The 12,497-nt window shown below is 41.5% G+C and overlaps 1 protein-coding gene across 5 annotated transcripts in view; it reads right to left on the bottom strand.

Annotated features, from left to right (window-relative positions):
- The window catches only part of BICD1 (BICD cargo adaptor 1), a 185,999-nt gene that overhangs the window by 51,108 nt on the left and 122,394 nt on the right, over nucleotides 1–12,497 (bottom strand). For all 5 annotated transcript variants that reach the window (XM_054842780.1, XM_054842818.1, XM_054842789.1 and 2 more), the window contains exons 3-4: nucleotides 4,516–4,668; nucleotides 372–809 (exon numbers count right to left, since the gene is read on the bottom strand). In XM_054842780.1, the coding sequence (XP_054698755.1) occupies nucleotides 372–809; nucleotides 4,516–4,668 (591 nt within the window). The remainder of the gene's footprint in view (nucleotides 1–371; nucleotides 810–4,515; nucleotides 4,669–12,497) is intronic.

Consider the following 12,497-nt stretch of genomic DNA (forward strand, 5'->3'; position numbering starts at 1 on the left):
GATTTTAGTGGGGTTTTTTCCAGATAGCTTTGGTCATATTGAAGAGTACTTTGTTCCATTTGCAATTGCTTGGACATTTCCCGTTATCAAAGCAGGAAAAAAAAGAATTTAACCATCTGCCACGACAGTAGCTAGGACCTTTTCTCCTCCTTGCACTAAACATCTGCTCAGATCACACTGACTGTTTGCAGACAGATACTCTGTTTAGTAGGGATACTTCTAGCAAAACATGTATATGAAGAAACACCGAAGCAGAAGTCTGAGAACAGGACATTACGTGGTCAAGAATGAGGGAAATCATTGCAAAAGCTGGCAGTAGGGTCCATAGGATGGGTGTCTAAACACTTCAGGACATTAAATACAGCTCTTACCTGCATGAGTTGTTGCTTCAGTTTCTGTATTTCTGATATGTTGAGCTCACTGAAGAGGTCAGAGACAGGGTGCAGAGATTCTCCTTTCCTACTCGTGGGAGTTCGGTAGTCACCGTTGAGTTTCACGAGAGGCCCGTGGATATGTCCATTCATTTTGTCGTCATTGTTGGGCTCGCTCCCGTCCTCTGCAAACTTCAATCCATCTACTGATATATTAATATGGTTATTATACATACTATCATTGAGGTTGATATACTGGGAGAGTTCCTTCCTCAGATTGTTCTTTTGCTCTCTTTCATTTTTTAAAGTTTCCAGAGCTTCCTCCAGCTGATGCTCAGCAATCTCCTTCAGCCGGATGGCATCTTCTAGCTGACTATTAAGCAACACTGTCTCCTCCTCAAATCGTTTAATCTCATGCTTTAAGCCTTCATATTCAACCTGAATTAGACAAGACAAAGAACATTCATAATACTAAAACTTAAGTCATGAAAACCTGCCACTTATCAGCCTTATTGAAATAGGTGTTACAGGAAAATACAGTTTGAAATACCAGACATTGCCTGCAGCTGCAAAGAACTGGCTGCACAGAAAATGCAACTGGAGCTCACTCTTTTAAATCCTCCACTGCTCACTTTTTCAGCATGTGAGAATGAAGAAATTTAACACCTTTTTCTGAGTAACTTAATGCAATAAGTGATGTATGTCATGGACAGAAGGCTGTTTAGTAGCAGATATCCTCGTAACCATAGATTTATTATGAATTGCCATAAGCAATGTTGGTATATCAAGGTATGCATAGATCACAGGATAATATAGTCAGGTTTATTAATCGCAAGACGACTTCTTATCTAAATTCTTACCAAATGTAAAGTCACTCAGGCACGGATACTCTAAAGTATCCGGAATCTTAGTAGTGTTCAAGTACAAAAACTGCAGAAGAGCCTCAACTCTCTTCTCTGTGTCACACAAGCCTTTCCATTATTCAAGAAGCATTTGATTTTAAAAATTAAACAGCAAACTATTCATGCAATCAGTTTAAACTCTAAGATTCCCCAAATTGTTGGAGATTTTTAAACTATCAGACAAGCGTAGTAAACAGCTTATCCAGCCACACAATCATGGAATCACAGAAGCACAGAATCACAGAATGGTTTGGGTTGGAAGGGACCTCAAAGATCATCCAGTTCCAACCCCCCTGCTGCGGGCAGGGACACCCTCCACTAGACCACATTGCCCAAAGCCCCATCCAACCTGGTCTTAAACACTTCCAGGGATGGGGCCTCCAATCCTTGCACTGTGTGCTGGGGGTGGCATTTCGGAGCACTTGGCAACCTGTTGCTCTGACAGCGCTGCCTGAAGCACTTCCCCCAGCGACGTGGTGCAGCCTCGCCGGGCTTGGAGGGACTCACCGGTCTTTCTCCTTCTCAGAGGGCAGGCTGCCTGCCATGCACCGACGTGCAGTCTTTTATCAAGATATTTATTGGCAGTGTGGGCTGAGAAAAAAACCCAGCTGCTTCTCTCTTCTTTAAAAGGCAGCTCCCACATTTATTCAGTCCTTTCTATTGCACCTAACAAGAAGCAAAGCCTAGGTAAACCCAGTCTAGCTCAAAACCAGTTGCTGAGCAATATCTAGATGGCACTGCTGATGCCCACAGCAGAACACCTGCCCATGCTGGCCCTCCTCATCTTCCTTTTCACTGCTGGAAAATCCCACAGCAGAGAAAATGAAGAGCTTTGTTTCTAAAGGTCCCTGTCCATGCTTGACCAACTCTCCTGGTAAAAATGATCGTGCTTTGATTTTTAATTCAATTCTAATCCTGTTACTTATCCACCTTTTCATTTCTAAATGCAAAAAATTCCCAGTATTGGGTGAAATAATTCAATAGTTTGGTAAAAGAGGAAAAGAAATACTGAATTTTCATGCTTCCATAAAAAAAGCTTTGTTCAGTTGAGGCTTTTCTCATTCAAATGCATTAATATGCATTATTATCTGCAATTTTATGGCATCATCTAGAATATCTTTTCTTTGACATATATATATTTAAACAAACTATAATAAGGTTCTGGTGAAAACAGAAATATCAACCATTCCTACTGGAGTAGAATTTTTATCAACCTGTCAAAAGTCTTGTACTCAGAAGCCTTTGGAAAGGCAAACTTAAAAACCAAAGCACTACTCTTCAAACCCAGAGAATGGAAATGTTTCAAACAACAAAGAAAGTTCCAAAGTCATATTGGGAAATGTTAAATAGAAAAGGAAAATCCATGATATTTTGAAACCTGCATTAAAGAACTTGATCTCTTTCCTAACTAGAGAGAGAGGTCCATCTGAAAAATCATTAATACCATCAAGTAGCTATGTTTATAACTTAAGGACATGGAAAAAGAAACCTTTTAAAATTTTAAATCCATATGAAAACTAGAGGTCTAGATTATCTGTATGATTACCATCTCATGGATTCTTGCTTACAAAAGCTACCAAAAAACCCAACCCAGATAACGACAGTTTAGCACTAAGACTTCTAATGTATGGTTTTGTAAATTAAAGTATAAAACGCTCTTGAAATTTTACCTTTTAGATCAAAGCTATTTTAGGAATCACAAGCGCGGGGACGTGTGATGCAAAATGACTGATTTTTAAAGCCATTAAAAACGTGGCAATGCTTTTCTCTCCACAGACTGCTAGCATTTGGATTCATTAAGAATGAAATATTATGACAAATATAAACACTTGCCAACCGATTTTCTTCTGGGGGAAACTAGGACAGTCCATAATTTCCTGATAGTGTGAAAATGCCTCCTAGGAGGTTGGTGAGGAAAATATCCATGCCTCAAAGAGGGAATTTGCTAGCTTGGTAAATAACTCTGACACAAAGGTGATCTGCTATAAATTCAGTTTCAGGAGTATGGAAAACTGGGTATCTTCATAAATAAGGAAACGACGTACCCTTTTCTATTACCTGCGTATTCCCCGCAGCACGGCTTCGTTGTTTTAAATGTTTCAATTGCATTTGTGCTAGAGCAGCAAAATAGCAGTAAAAGATAGCTGAAACAGTACCGCGTGTTCCTGCAGGAATAAGGCAGGTCTGTTCCCAGGCTGCCTTTAGAGACTGTGACAGTCTTGGCTGTTTGATAAAAGCCCCAACTGAACCAGGCAGTAGGTTAGGACATAAACCAGAGGCTGCAACGCAGCGTTGTTACCATCTGCTAGCGTTAAGGAAATGGCGTTACGGCGTGCCGTGTTGCACTGGTCTGGAAATGTCTAAAAGGCAGAAAGTGTTACATCATGCAACTCGGGTACTTAAATATTGATCACGGCAAGTTAACTCTTCTGATGTGAGAACAAATCTCTTTCATTCAATTTAAAGGATAAGTGTGGTTTTGATTACTCCCTCAGCAGTATCTATATCCAGCAGCAAAGGGAGCTGTGCTTTTGTAGGAAGGAGAGAACAGACCCCACGACTGCTTGCATCTGGATGCAATGGGGCTGCTGTTTGCAACGGTACCTCGGGGTGCATTCTGCACTGCAGTGAGAATTACAGTGTGTTGGTTTGCCATCAGCTGCAAACTGCTGTAATGAGGAAAACAAAAGACAAACTGGGAACGTCTGATGTCCCTTCGCCTATTTTTGAAACTTGCTACACTTGCAGGTTAGTATGGCTGAGAAGAGAGCAACACTGGTACAGGAAAACCGAGGAGCGGGGGGGGGGAAGAAGAAAAAAAGAACAAGGAGAAGATTATTTCCTCTTTTCTCCACTTCAGAAGAGGAAAGGATGTGCAGGAAACCAACTGAGAGGAAACAGAGGGCTGAACTCTGCCACTGGGCACTGAGTTCAGCGTGCAGGGAGGGAGGAGAGGAAAACCAGGAAGCGAAAAATGCAATTCTATCTATTGTAATAATTTCTCTGCTATTACAAAGTTCTGCAATGAAATATTCCACTAAGATTTTCCTAAAACTGAGGCAAGGGCCTCCCCATGCATCAAAAATGGCCAATAACACAGTTATAATACGCGTTTAGCAAAAACTCAACTGAAAAAACATACAAAGAAACTTCTATCAAAGTGCTCTGCATGATCGAATTACGAGCATTGGAGAAAATGGTGCCATTTTTCAGCATAGCTCCTTGAATCTTTCAATGCTTACTTGATTCTGTTTCAGCGTGGACACCAGTTTCTGTAAAGTGATGTTTTCTTCTTCAAGCTCAGTGTAGTCCTGTAGGAGCCTCGCCTCTCGAAACTTGTACTCTCGAATTTCATCTTTCATTCGTATCCTCTGTAGTTCCACCATTTCGTTATTCTGATGAGAGAAAATGCACGTACATTACCATTCATGCACAGCCACTTTAACAATGCACGCTGCCTTTAGAAAAGCCAAAACAAAAAATTAATCCTCCAATAGAAATGATTTAATAGTGCAAATCAAAAGAGCATCGCCTTTTAATTTGAGGCCAAGCAGTAATTTCAGGTGTGTGCTGGCAACGCAGTAATGAGAACATCTGATAAGGAAGCTTGATTAAAACAGTTTCAAGGTTAGACGCTTACTGAAATGGAAAACCTGGCAAGGCTTTATCATCTCATTAGTTTTATTGCTCTATGATACAGTTGGATTTAAATAAAATTACCACCTGTTTTCCACTGAAGGATGCTTTCTACATTCACACAGAAAAGCAACGAGTAACTGCATCTGTTCTGTCGAGACATCTGTTTCTGAGCAAGGTGCGCTCGCACGTTTGGATCTGCGGGCGTTAGAGAGGCACACGGGCCGGTGGGGGGGACCTGCCGGGCAGACGGCTGTAAAGCGCTCGTCACAAACCTGACCAATGCATTGCTGCGCTGAGCAGGATCACACCCAGCAGTCTGAGAACGCACAAAGTCACCACTCTGTTTCCCATTAGCACGTACAGTTCCCAGACAACCTTAGGAGAGAGGTCACAAGGGATCAGTTTCACCAAAAATTGCTTCCACTGGATTCCAGCTCTGACCGAGTTTGCCATCAAGGGTCAGATTATTCTGGAAAGACTCTGCTGACATAATCTTGATGCAAAATGCACTACGGGAAGATGGAGTTAACACACAGTTGGAAGAGAACAGCGACCGACGCGCTTGGTAGGAGCAACCTCCCCCTCTACTTTGAAGACAAGCCTGCATTTTCGTGATTAATAGGAATAGGCGTAACCAGTCACATCTTCTCCTTGCCTGCAGGAGGAACCTGAGCGGTGCCACAGCAGCTGGACGGGGGAAGCGCTACTGCGGCCTTAACGATGGGGCAGAGCCCCCTCGCTGCCAGGGTCTCAGGAAGAGCACACCTGGGAAGAAGTCGTGGGTTTCTGTAAAAGATTCCAGTGTGGAGGGAGGGCAACAACTGGCCTGATAGCTACCTGGAAAAGTCAAGTGTTTAAAATTTCATTACAGCAGAAATTGTAGTCAAGAGAACTCTGAAAAGATCAATCTGTACAACTCACTCGCTGGTATATAAAGGATAAAACCCCATCTTCTGAATTAAGTATAAACAGAACTTTGCTTAGCACCTACATTAAATAAACAATTCTACATCCCTGGAAAATAACATCGCAAAGCATGAAAAAAAAAAGTCAATGCAAGAGTTACAAAAGTGCTTTTTAAAATTAAGCCTCACCCTCCTTCCTGGCAGCTAATTAAGAAACTACCTAATTTCTTAACTGATGGCAACTGTGAAGATCCCTAGTGGCAGAAGAGTCACAGAGCATTAGACACAAGTAACTCCCTGCAAATATGCCTGCATCCATCACCGCCTAATAAATCTCTGAGTGAACTGTAAGAATGGCACCACAGATGATTTCACAACGTGAAGGCATTTTATACCTCAGGGCTGCCTCTATACGTTTTGTTTCTGTCATCACGTTCTCAGCCGTGGCGGTTATTTACACTTGCTAGGCGTGGGTATACATGCAAGTCTGCGGCAATATGTGGACAACACCAAACGCACAACTCCGCTCTGTCAAGTATAATTAGGCTGCTCTGCAACCCTCCCGGTGTTTGGAGGATGATCGGCCCAGGGAATGAATAGCAAACCATGTTGGCTGACATCCATCCAGCGCTGACAGGAGCCCCGGGAGCACGAAGCTGTGCGGAGGAGCTCTGCCCGCGCAGCTCCTGGTGTGGCGGCCACGAGCCGTTCCCAGCAGCGCTGCCTGCGCCTCGCCGGGGCGAGCTCACCACCACCATGCAGGACAGGCGGCTGCCGAGGGTCCGCTCATGGTGCAAACTAGCTCTGCCATCAACACTGCTGATTGAAAGGAAGGCCTCTCCAAAAGTGAGGAAGAAAAAAAAAGGTGGCCAGAGATGGAGGACCCGAGCAAAGAATTTTTACTGAATCTTGATATATTATTTCCCTGATAGAGTACAAGGCATGCTACTTTGAAAAAGCCTCAAAAATTAACTCTGTAAGGTCATAGTAATCCCTTGTCTTTCCTATTACTGCAAACAGCAACAGAAAACATGAGCTATCATCTTGCTGGCGTGCACCACCATTTCTTTAAGAAGAGAGAACCCACATTCCTTCACCACTTGTAACTGCTGCTTCTCCTACATAACCTTGGAGGTATAAACAGAACCATTTATAGCGCTCCTCCTCCTCTTACACACAGAGAAACTCTCTCTGCAGAGCAATCTATTCATCATTACTCACGGCATTTGGTCAAGGAAGAAACAGTGTGAAAAGGGAAGACTCGCCAGTCGGAGCATCCCGTCTGCCGTGCTGCCTGCCGTGCTCCCCGTGACCAGGGCCAAGAAGCAATCCTCTCGCTCTGCCACAGGGGCCAAACAAACTCAGCGGATTAGAGAATGCGGCATCACCTCTTCAAAGTAATGTAATACGTGCTTTTTGTCACTGCAAACGCGCTGGCATTATTCTTCGTGCTCCCAGATCCCTCCCTCCTATTTGTGAACATCTGCACTATGCTGGCAAACATCCAGCTGCAAACCGCTCTAGTGCTTTCACTGCTTCCCGTGGAACGCGGCGCTGGCACGTTACAGGGCAAAAGCCTGGAGTTATCAAGGTTTACGAGTGAGTAGCCACAGGACATGCTGGAGTGCTATTCTGTTTTCCTTCACACGAGATCTCGATGCATTTTGTGGAAGTGAACTAGTCCTCAACCTATTAAAAAAAATAATTCATGCTGAGTTTATTCTTTGTTACTGTCAGTAAGAAGGATATATTTCTTTCCATCCAATGCTCTGAATAAATACAGTATTTTCTCACAACTCCCTGTAGTTATTTTGAACTATTTTAAATACATATTTCTTAAGCAGACAATATGCAGTTATAGAGGATAGATCTTGCTGTACTGATACAGTGGCAGGAAGATGCAAAATTTTATTTGGCCATTGCATCATTCCTCTTCCGAGGTCACTTGGACTTGTATGAAAACAGTATGAGAGGATTTAAAAGCACAAGGCAAAAGGAGTCTGTCAGCAGGGCAGTTATCTATATGAACCACTAGAGGACAATGTAACACAAATTATTAGTAAAATAATTCGTAATTAAACTTTACTGGTAATCAAGCACTGAACGTTAAACTTGGAGTTTACAGCAATTGAGCCAGATGCTTTTAGTAGGGCACTGCCTCAGGACTTTTTACTTTTCCAGAGAGGATTCCCCTCTGAACTACTATATCTGTTAAAACCAAATTAATCCAAGAGGTGGAGCTAATGATACACGAGCAATGTTTTAAAGGCTGTAAATTATTTTCAGTCCCAGTCACCAGCTGAAAATGGTGCAACGGTTTTAATGGATCAGTGCCAAAAAAAAAGAAGGAAAAGGCCTTTCTGTGAAACTATAGAAAACAACAGAGTCCTTGTCAGCATTGCATCTAATTATACATGAGCACTAATTGTGGAAGATGTCACTCACATAGCTCAATGCACGTCTAAAGAACCTACCTGAAACAGAACAGACCATAAGAAATGAAAAACAGAAGGCTCAGTTGAGATAAAGTCTGTTCAGGTCACCTATCCACTAGTGCTTAGATACGTTTTCAGACTTCCCATATACGAAAAGTGAAAGACACCTCCAGGTTTTACCATTTCTGTATAGTAACACCATCACTTCAATCCTGACAGGTCTCCGAGCTTCAGTGGAATATAAATATTAAATAATAAACTTTTGTACTTCTTATCAAAATTAAATGCAATATATATGAATACATTATTCATTTTTGATTCAGCATGGACTTTTAAAATGCTGTATTCCATATGCTATATACAGAGCACGTTGTATTAATTGCGTGTGTAGACACATTGTAATACATTGTGTGCTATCAAGTAATTTCAAGTGAGAAGGTACTTTAAAATGAAAGAATGGTAGCGTCTAATTTTGAAAACGATGAGGAAGGACTATGAAAAAATATATGATTCCACCACGGTCATTTTTTTGTCAGAACACCCCCAGTGTTGCCCGAGGAAGCCGCTCATTGCACTCTTGTGTCCTATTAACATACCGAAGGAAAGCAAACCAGGCAAGGGACAGTGACCTGAAGCTGGGTATTCTCATCTCCAAGGTGAGAAGTGAGCTCTGGTGGCGCTCGATTTCCTGTCAGCTCAATTTTGGCCAAAACCAGGTTTGGCGCTTCCTTCAGGATCATTCCATCACAATATTAACTCCACTTATAAATGATTTTGGCTTCTCTTTAAAATATTGTTTGTATCTACTTGGCGATATGCAAGTACAAATGAATTAATGAGAAATTAATGAGGAAAAAATAACTAAATCCTAAAGCATCTTTGATTCATTGCTTTTAGAATATATGGATAGACCCGAAGAAATTTTAAAGCCCAATTATATCTCCTCTTTAGAAGCCTCTAATGTGAATTATGGGTATATATTTTTTTGTTTTCTGTAATCAATGGAACATCTAATTCTGCATCATACAGAGAATTCTTCACACCAGCATGATGCAGCAGGACACCAGGACACCACTGGAAAGCCAGCCGTCCTCCTTTCTACTGATGGAAGGACCCAGAGAGGAAGCTAACACAAGGAAAAGACCCAGAAGGAGACTTGCCATGGCAGGGAGGAAGCCAGGGAGCACCAGGTGGTCTACAGAAATACCAAACATGCCCCAGCAGGTCCTGAATTTTCATTCCAAAGGGATAAAGGAAGTTGAGAGAAGAGAGGACGAAAGGAGGAACAGAAGAGTGAGGACCATTTTCCTTTATTTACCATCAACTGTTGTAAGTCCCCAAAGAAGGTCCTTTAGCCTTAAAGTTTCCCTCTGTCAGTCATATACAGGAATACTCACCTTGAACTAAAAGAATGACATTCTCCGTGTTTCTAGATATATTTAAAACCATAATGGGATTTTGTTGGTGACCTAGTGTGACCTGGCCTGACCCTTTTGCAGAATTTGCAGCCCCAGTCCTCCTGATGACTCATAGATCCAGACACCCTAGCTAAGCAGGGATGGAGCATCTCTTACAGAACCATTTTTGCTTCTCTTTCTCTATATCCCAAAATAAATTGTTTCAAAGATTAATATTCCTCATTGTTAAAGGTCTGCATCCTCCTTTTTAATCTGAATTTATATGATCTCATTCTTCAGAACGTTTCATTCAGGTGGAATTATTAGAGTTCATGATATCGTATGTGATCTAACCAGCTGTATTGGCATACTACTTTAAGAGCACAAATACTGCTCCTATTGTCCAAAAGCGGAAATCACTAACTTTTGAAATTATGTGTGATTCTGACATGAAAGCAACCTCCTTAGCTTTTAATATATCATTCATTATCTCAAAACCAGAAAAAAAGCAGAGATGCTATTGTGCACAAGATAGCTTTGAAAATAAATCTGTAGAAAAAGATAAGTACCTATAATCTTTCCCTTCCATGGATTTACTTACAAAATGACAGCACTATCAAAGACAAGGATGAAAAAAGCCATATATTTGTTAGCTATAGCATATTGAATAGAAGCCAGATCAAGATAACGTATGTTTTAAGTTTCTTCACCAGCAACGGCTCTTAAATAAAACACAGTACACCTAATAATTCAATCATCTGAAATGCTCAATGCATTTAATTGGAACTGCTAAATCTAAAGTAGTAAGGTGAATTTCTATCAAGGGCAATTAAATGGCCCATTTATGTAGTTATCACAGGGTTTGAAACTCATAATATTTAATGCTGTAAATCCTGCTACATATAAATCCCTATAAAATATCTATTTTATTGACTTTCATATATAAGTATATGTATCAAAAAATAGAAATAAGGAACATTCTTGTTGTTTAGGTATTTAATTTTCCTGCTGAGTATCATGGTCACATAATATTACACAGATTTCTTTATAAACTGATACAAACTACAAATCTCTAATCATACATATTTATCTGGTGAAGACATGAAAAATAATGGTTTGATTTGTCTGCATCAATAGCAATCAATGCATTATATTAAGGCGTTAATTACATATAAATTATAATTAATTATAATTAATATTAGCACCCTGTAACAACCACTGCTGCAATATTCCTAGCTAATTCTTTCAAAGGCAGAGAAACTTTACTGAACTAAACTGTATCAAAACAGCATGAAAGGAAATTCAGAGTATATAGCACGGTTCAGTTAATGTGATCTTTCTGCATTTCTGTGGAATAATGTCATACACTAACATATGATCATTGCAAATAGCAAAATATCAATTGGTTGGAAAAACTTTTGCCATGAGGAGGACATTGTGGGGGTCATTTTGTTTAAACTTAAAACTCTGCTACTCATCTGTCTCCTGCAACTCCAGTAGCATTAAACAGTTCTTAGAAAAGTGGGAGGATTTATTTCTAAATACCACATTGGGTAAAAAGAAAGATGATGACACATCTGTGCCTTGGAGAAGGCTGATAACATCTTGCAAATGCAGCACTCTCCACGAGGAGTCTTCCCACAGTCCATTCAGGCCTATACTGGCCTTCAAATTTCTCCAGGTACCATTGGACAAAACTATGTCCACCCAGGGGCCAGCCACAGCCCAAAGGCCACTCCTGCTTATAGAATCACAGAATCATTTAGGTTGGAAGAGACCTTTAAGATCATCAAGTCCAACCATTACCCTAGCACTGCCAAGTCCACCACTAAACCATGTCCCTAAGCACCACATCTACACATGTTTTAAATACCTCCAGGGATGGTGACTCAACCACTTCCCTAAGCAGCCTGTTCCAATGCTTGACAACCCTTTTGGTGAAGAAATTTTTCCTAATATCCAGTCTAAACCTCCCCTGACACAACCTGAGGCCCTTTCCTCTTGTCCTATCGCTTGTTACTTGGGAGAAGAGACCAACACCCACCTGGCTACAACCTCCTTTCAGGTAGTTGTAGAGAGCGATAAGGTCTCCCCTCAGCCTCCTCTTCTCCAGACTAAACAACCCCAGTTCCCTCAGCCACTCCTCATAAGACCTGTTCTCTAGACCCTTCACCAGCTCCCTTCATGACATCTTGTTGCTGCCATCCACCCAACCCCATTGCTGCGGGAGCAGGATGGGCTCCCCCAGGCTCCTGTCAGGATGAAGAGCATGGGGCAGGAACGTGCAGCCAGGGGTGGACAGGGCACTACCTCTTAACATCACGCTTTAGCTGGTTTATTTTGCTGCATTCTCATTATTCCCACAGCACTGAATACTGCTTGAGCAAGAAATACTCGAGACTGCACTCTCTGCAGTGGGGCCGTTGCCCACTCTACATCACCTGTTATCCCATGGCTGACTGGGTACTGTTATAAAAATACCGAACCCAAATTGCTTGTGCTAGATTAGCTCAGAAAAATAAAAGAGGGGAGGTGTTCTGGGGTATTTTGGACTGAATGGCAATTTTTTTTTTTTTTCCCCAATTACAACTTTCTTGTGAAGGTTGTTATTTTCTATCCACAATTTAAGAAGCCAAGAGCAGTGATTCTACATGACAATGCCTCAAGGCAGGCTTTTTGATGGAGGAGTCACACAGCCCTTTTCAAGCTCACCAAGAAACCAAGAGCTGGTTTTAAAGCCTAACTGATCACTTGGGAGAGGCATCTGCCAGTTATATGTATCTCTTTGAGAGGCCATCTGTCAGATGCAAAGTGCCAAATTTCCTTCTAGACCCAAAGGGGCACCGGC

This window comes from Grus americana, chromosome 1, assembly GCF_028858705.1.
Source record: "Grus americana isolate bGruAme1 chromosome 1, bGruAme1.mat, whole genome shotgun sequence".
NCBI classification, from domain to species: domain Eukaryota; kingdom Metazoa; phylum Chordata; class Aves; order Gruiformes; family Gruidae; genus Grus; species Grus americana.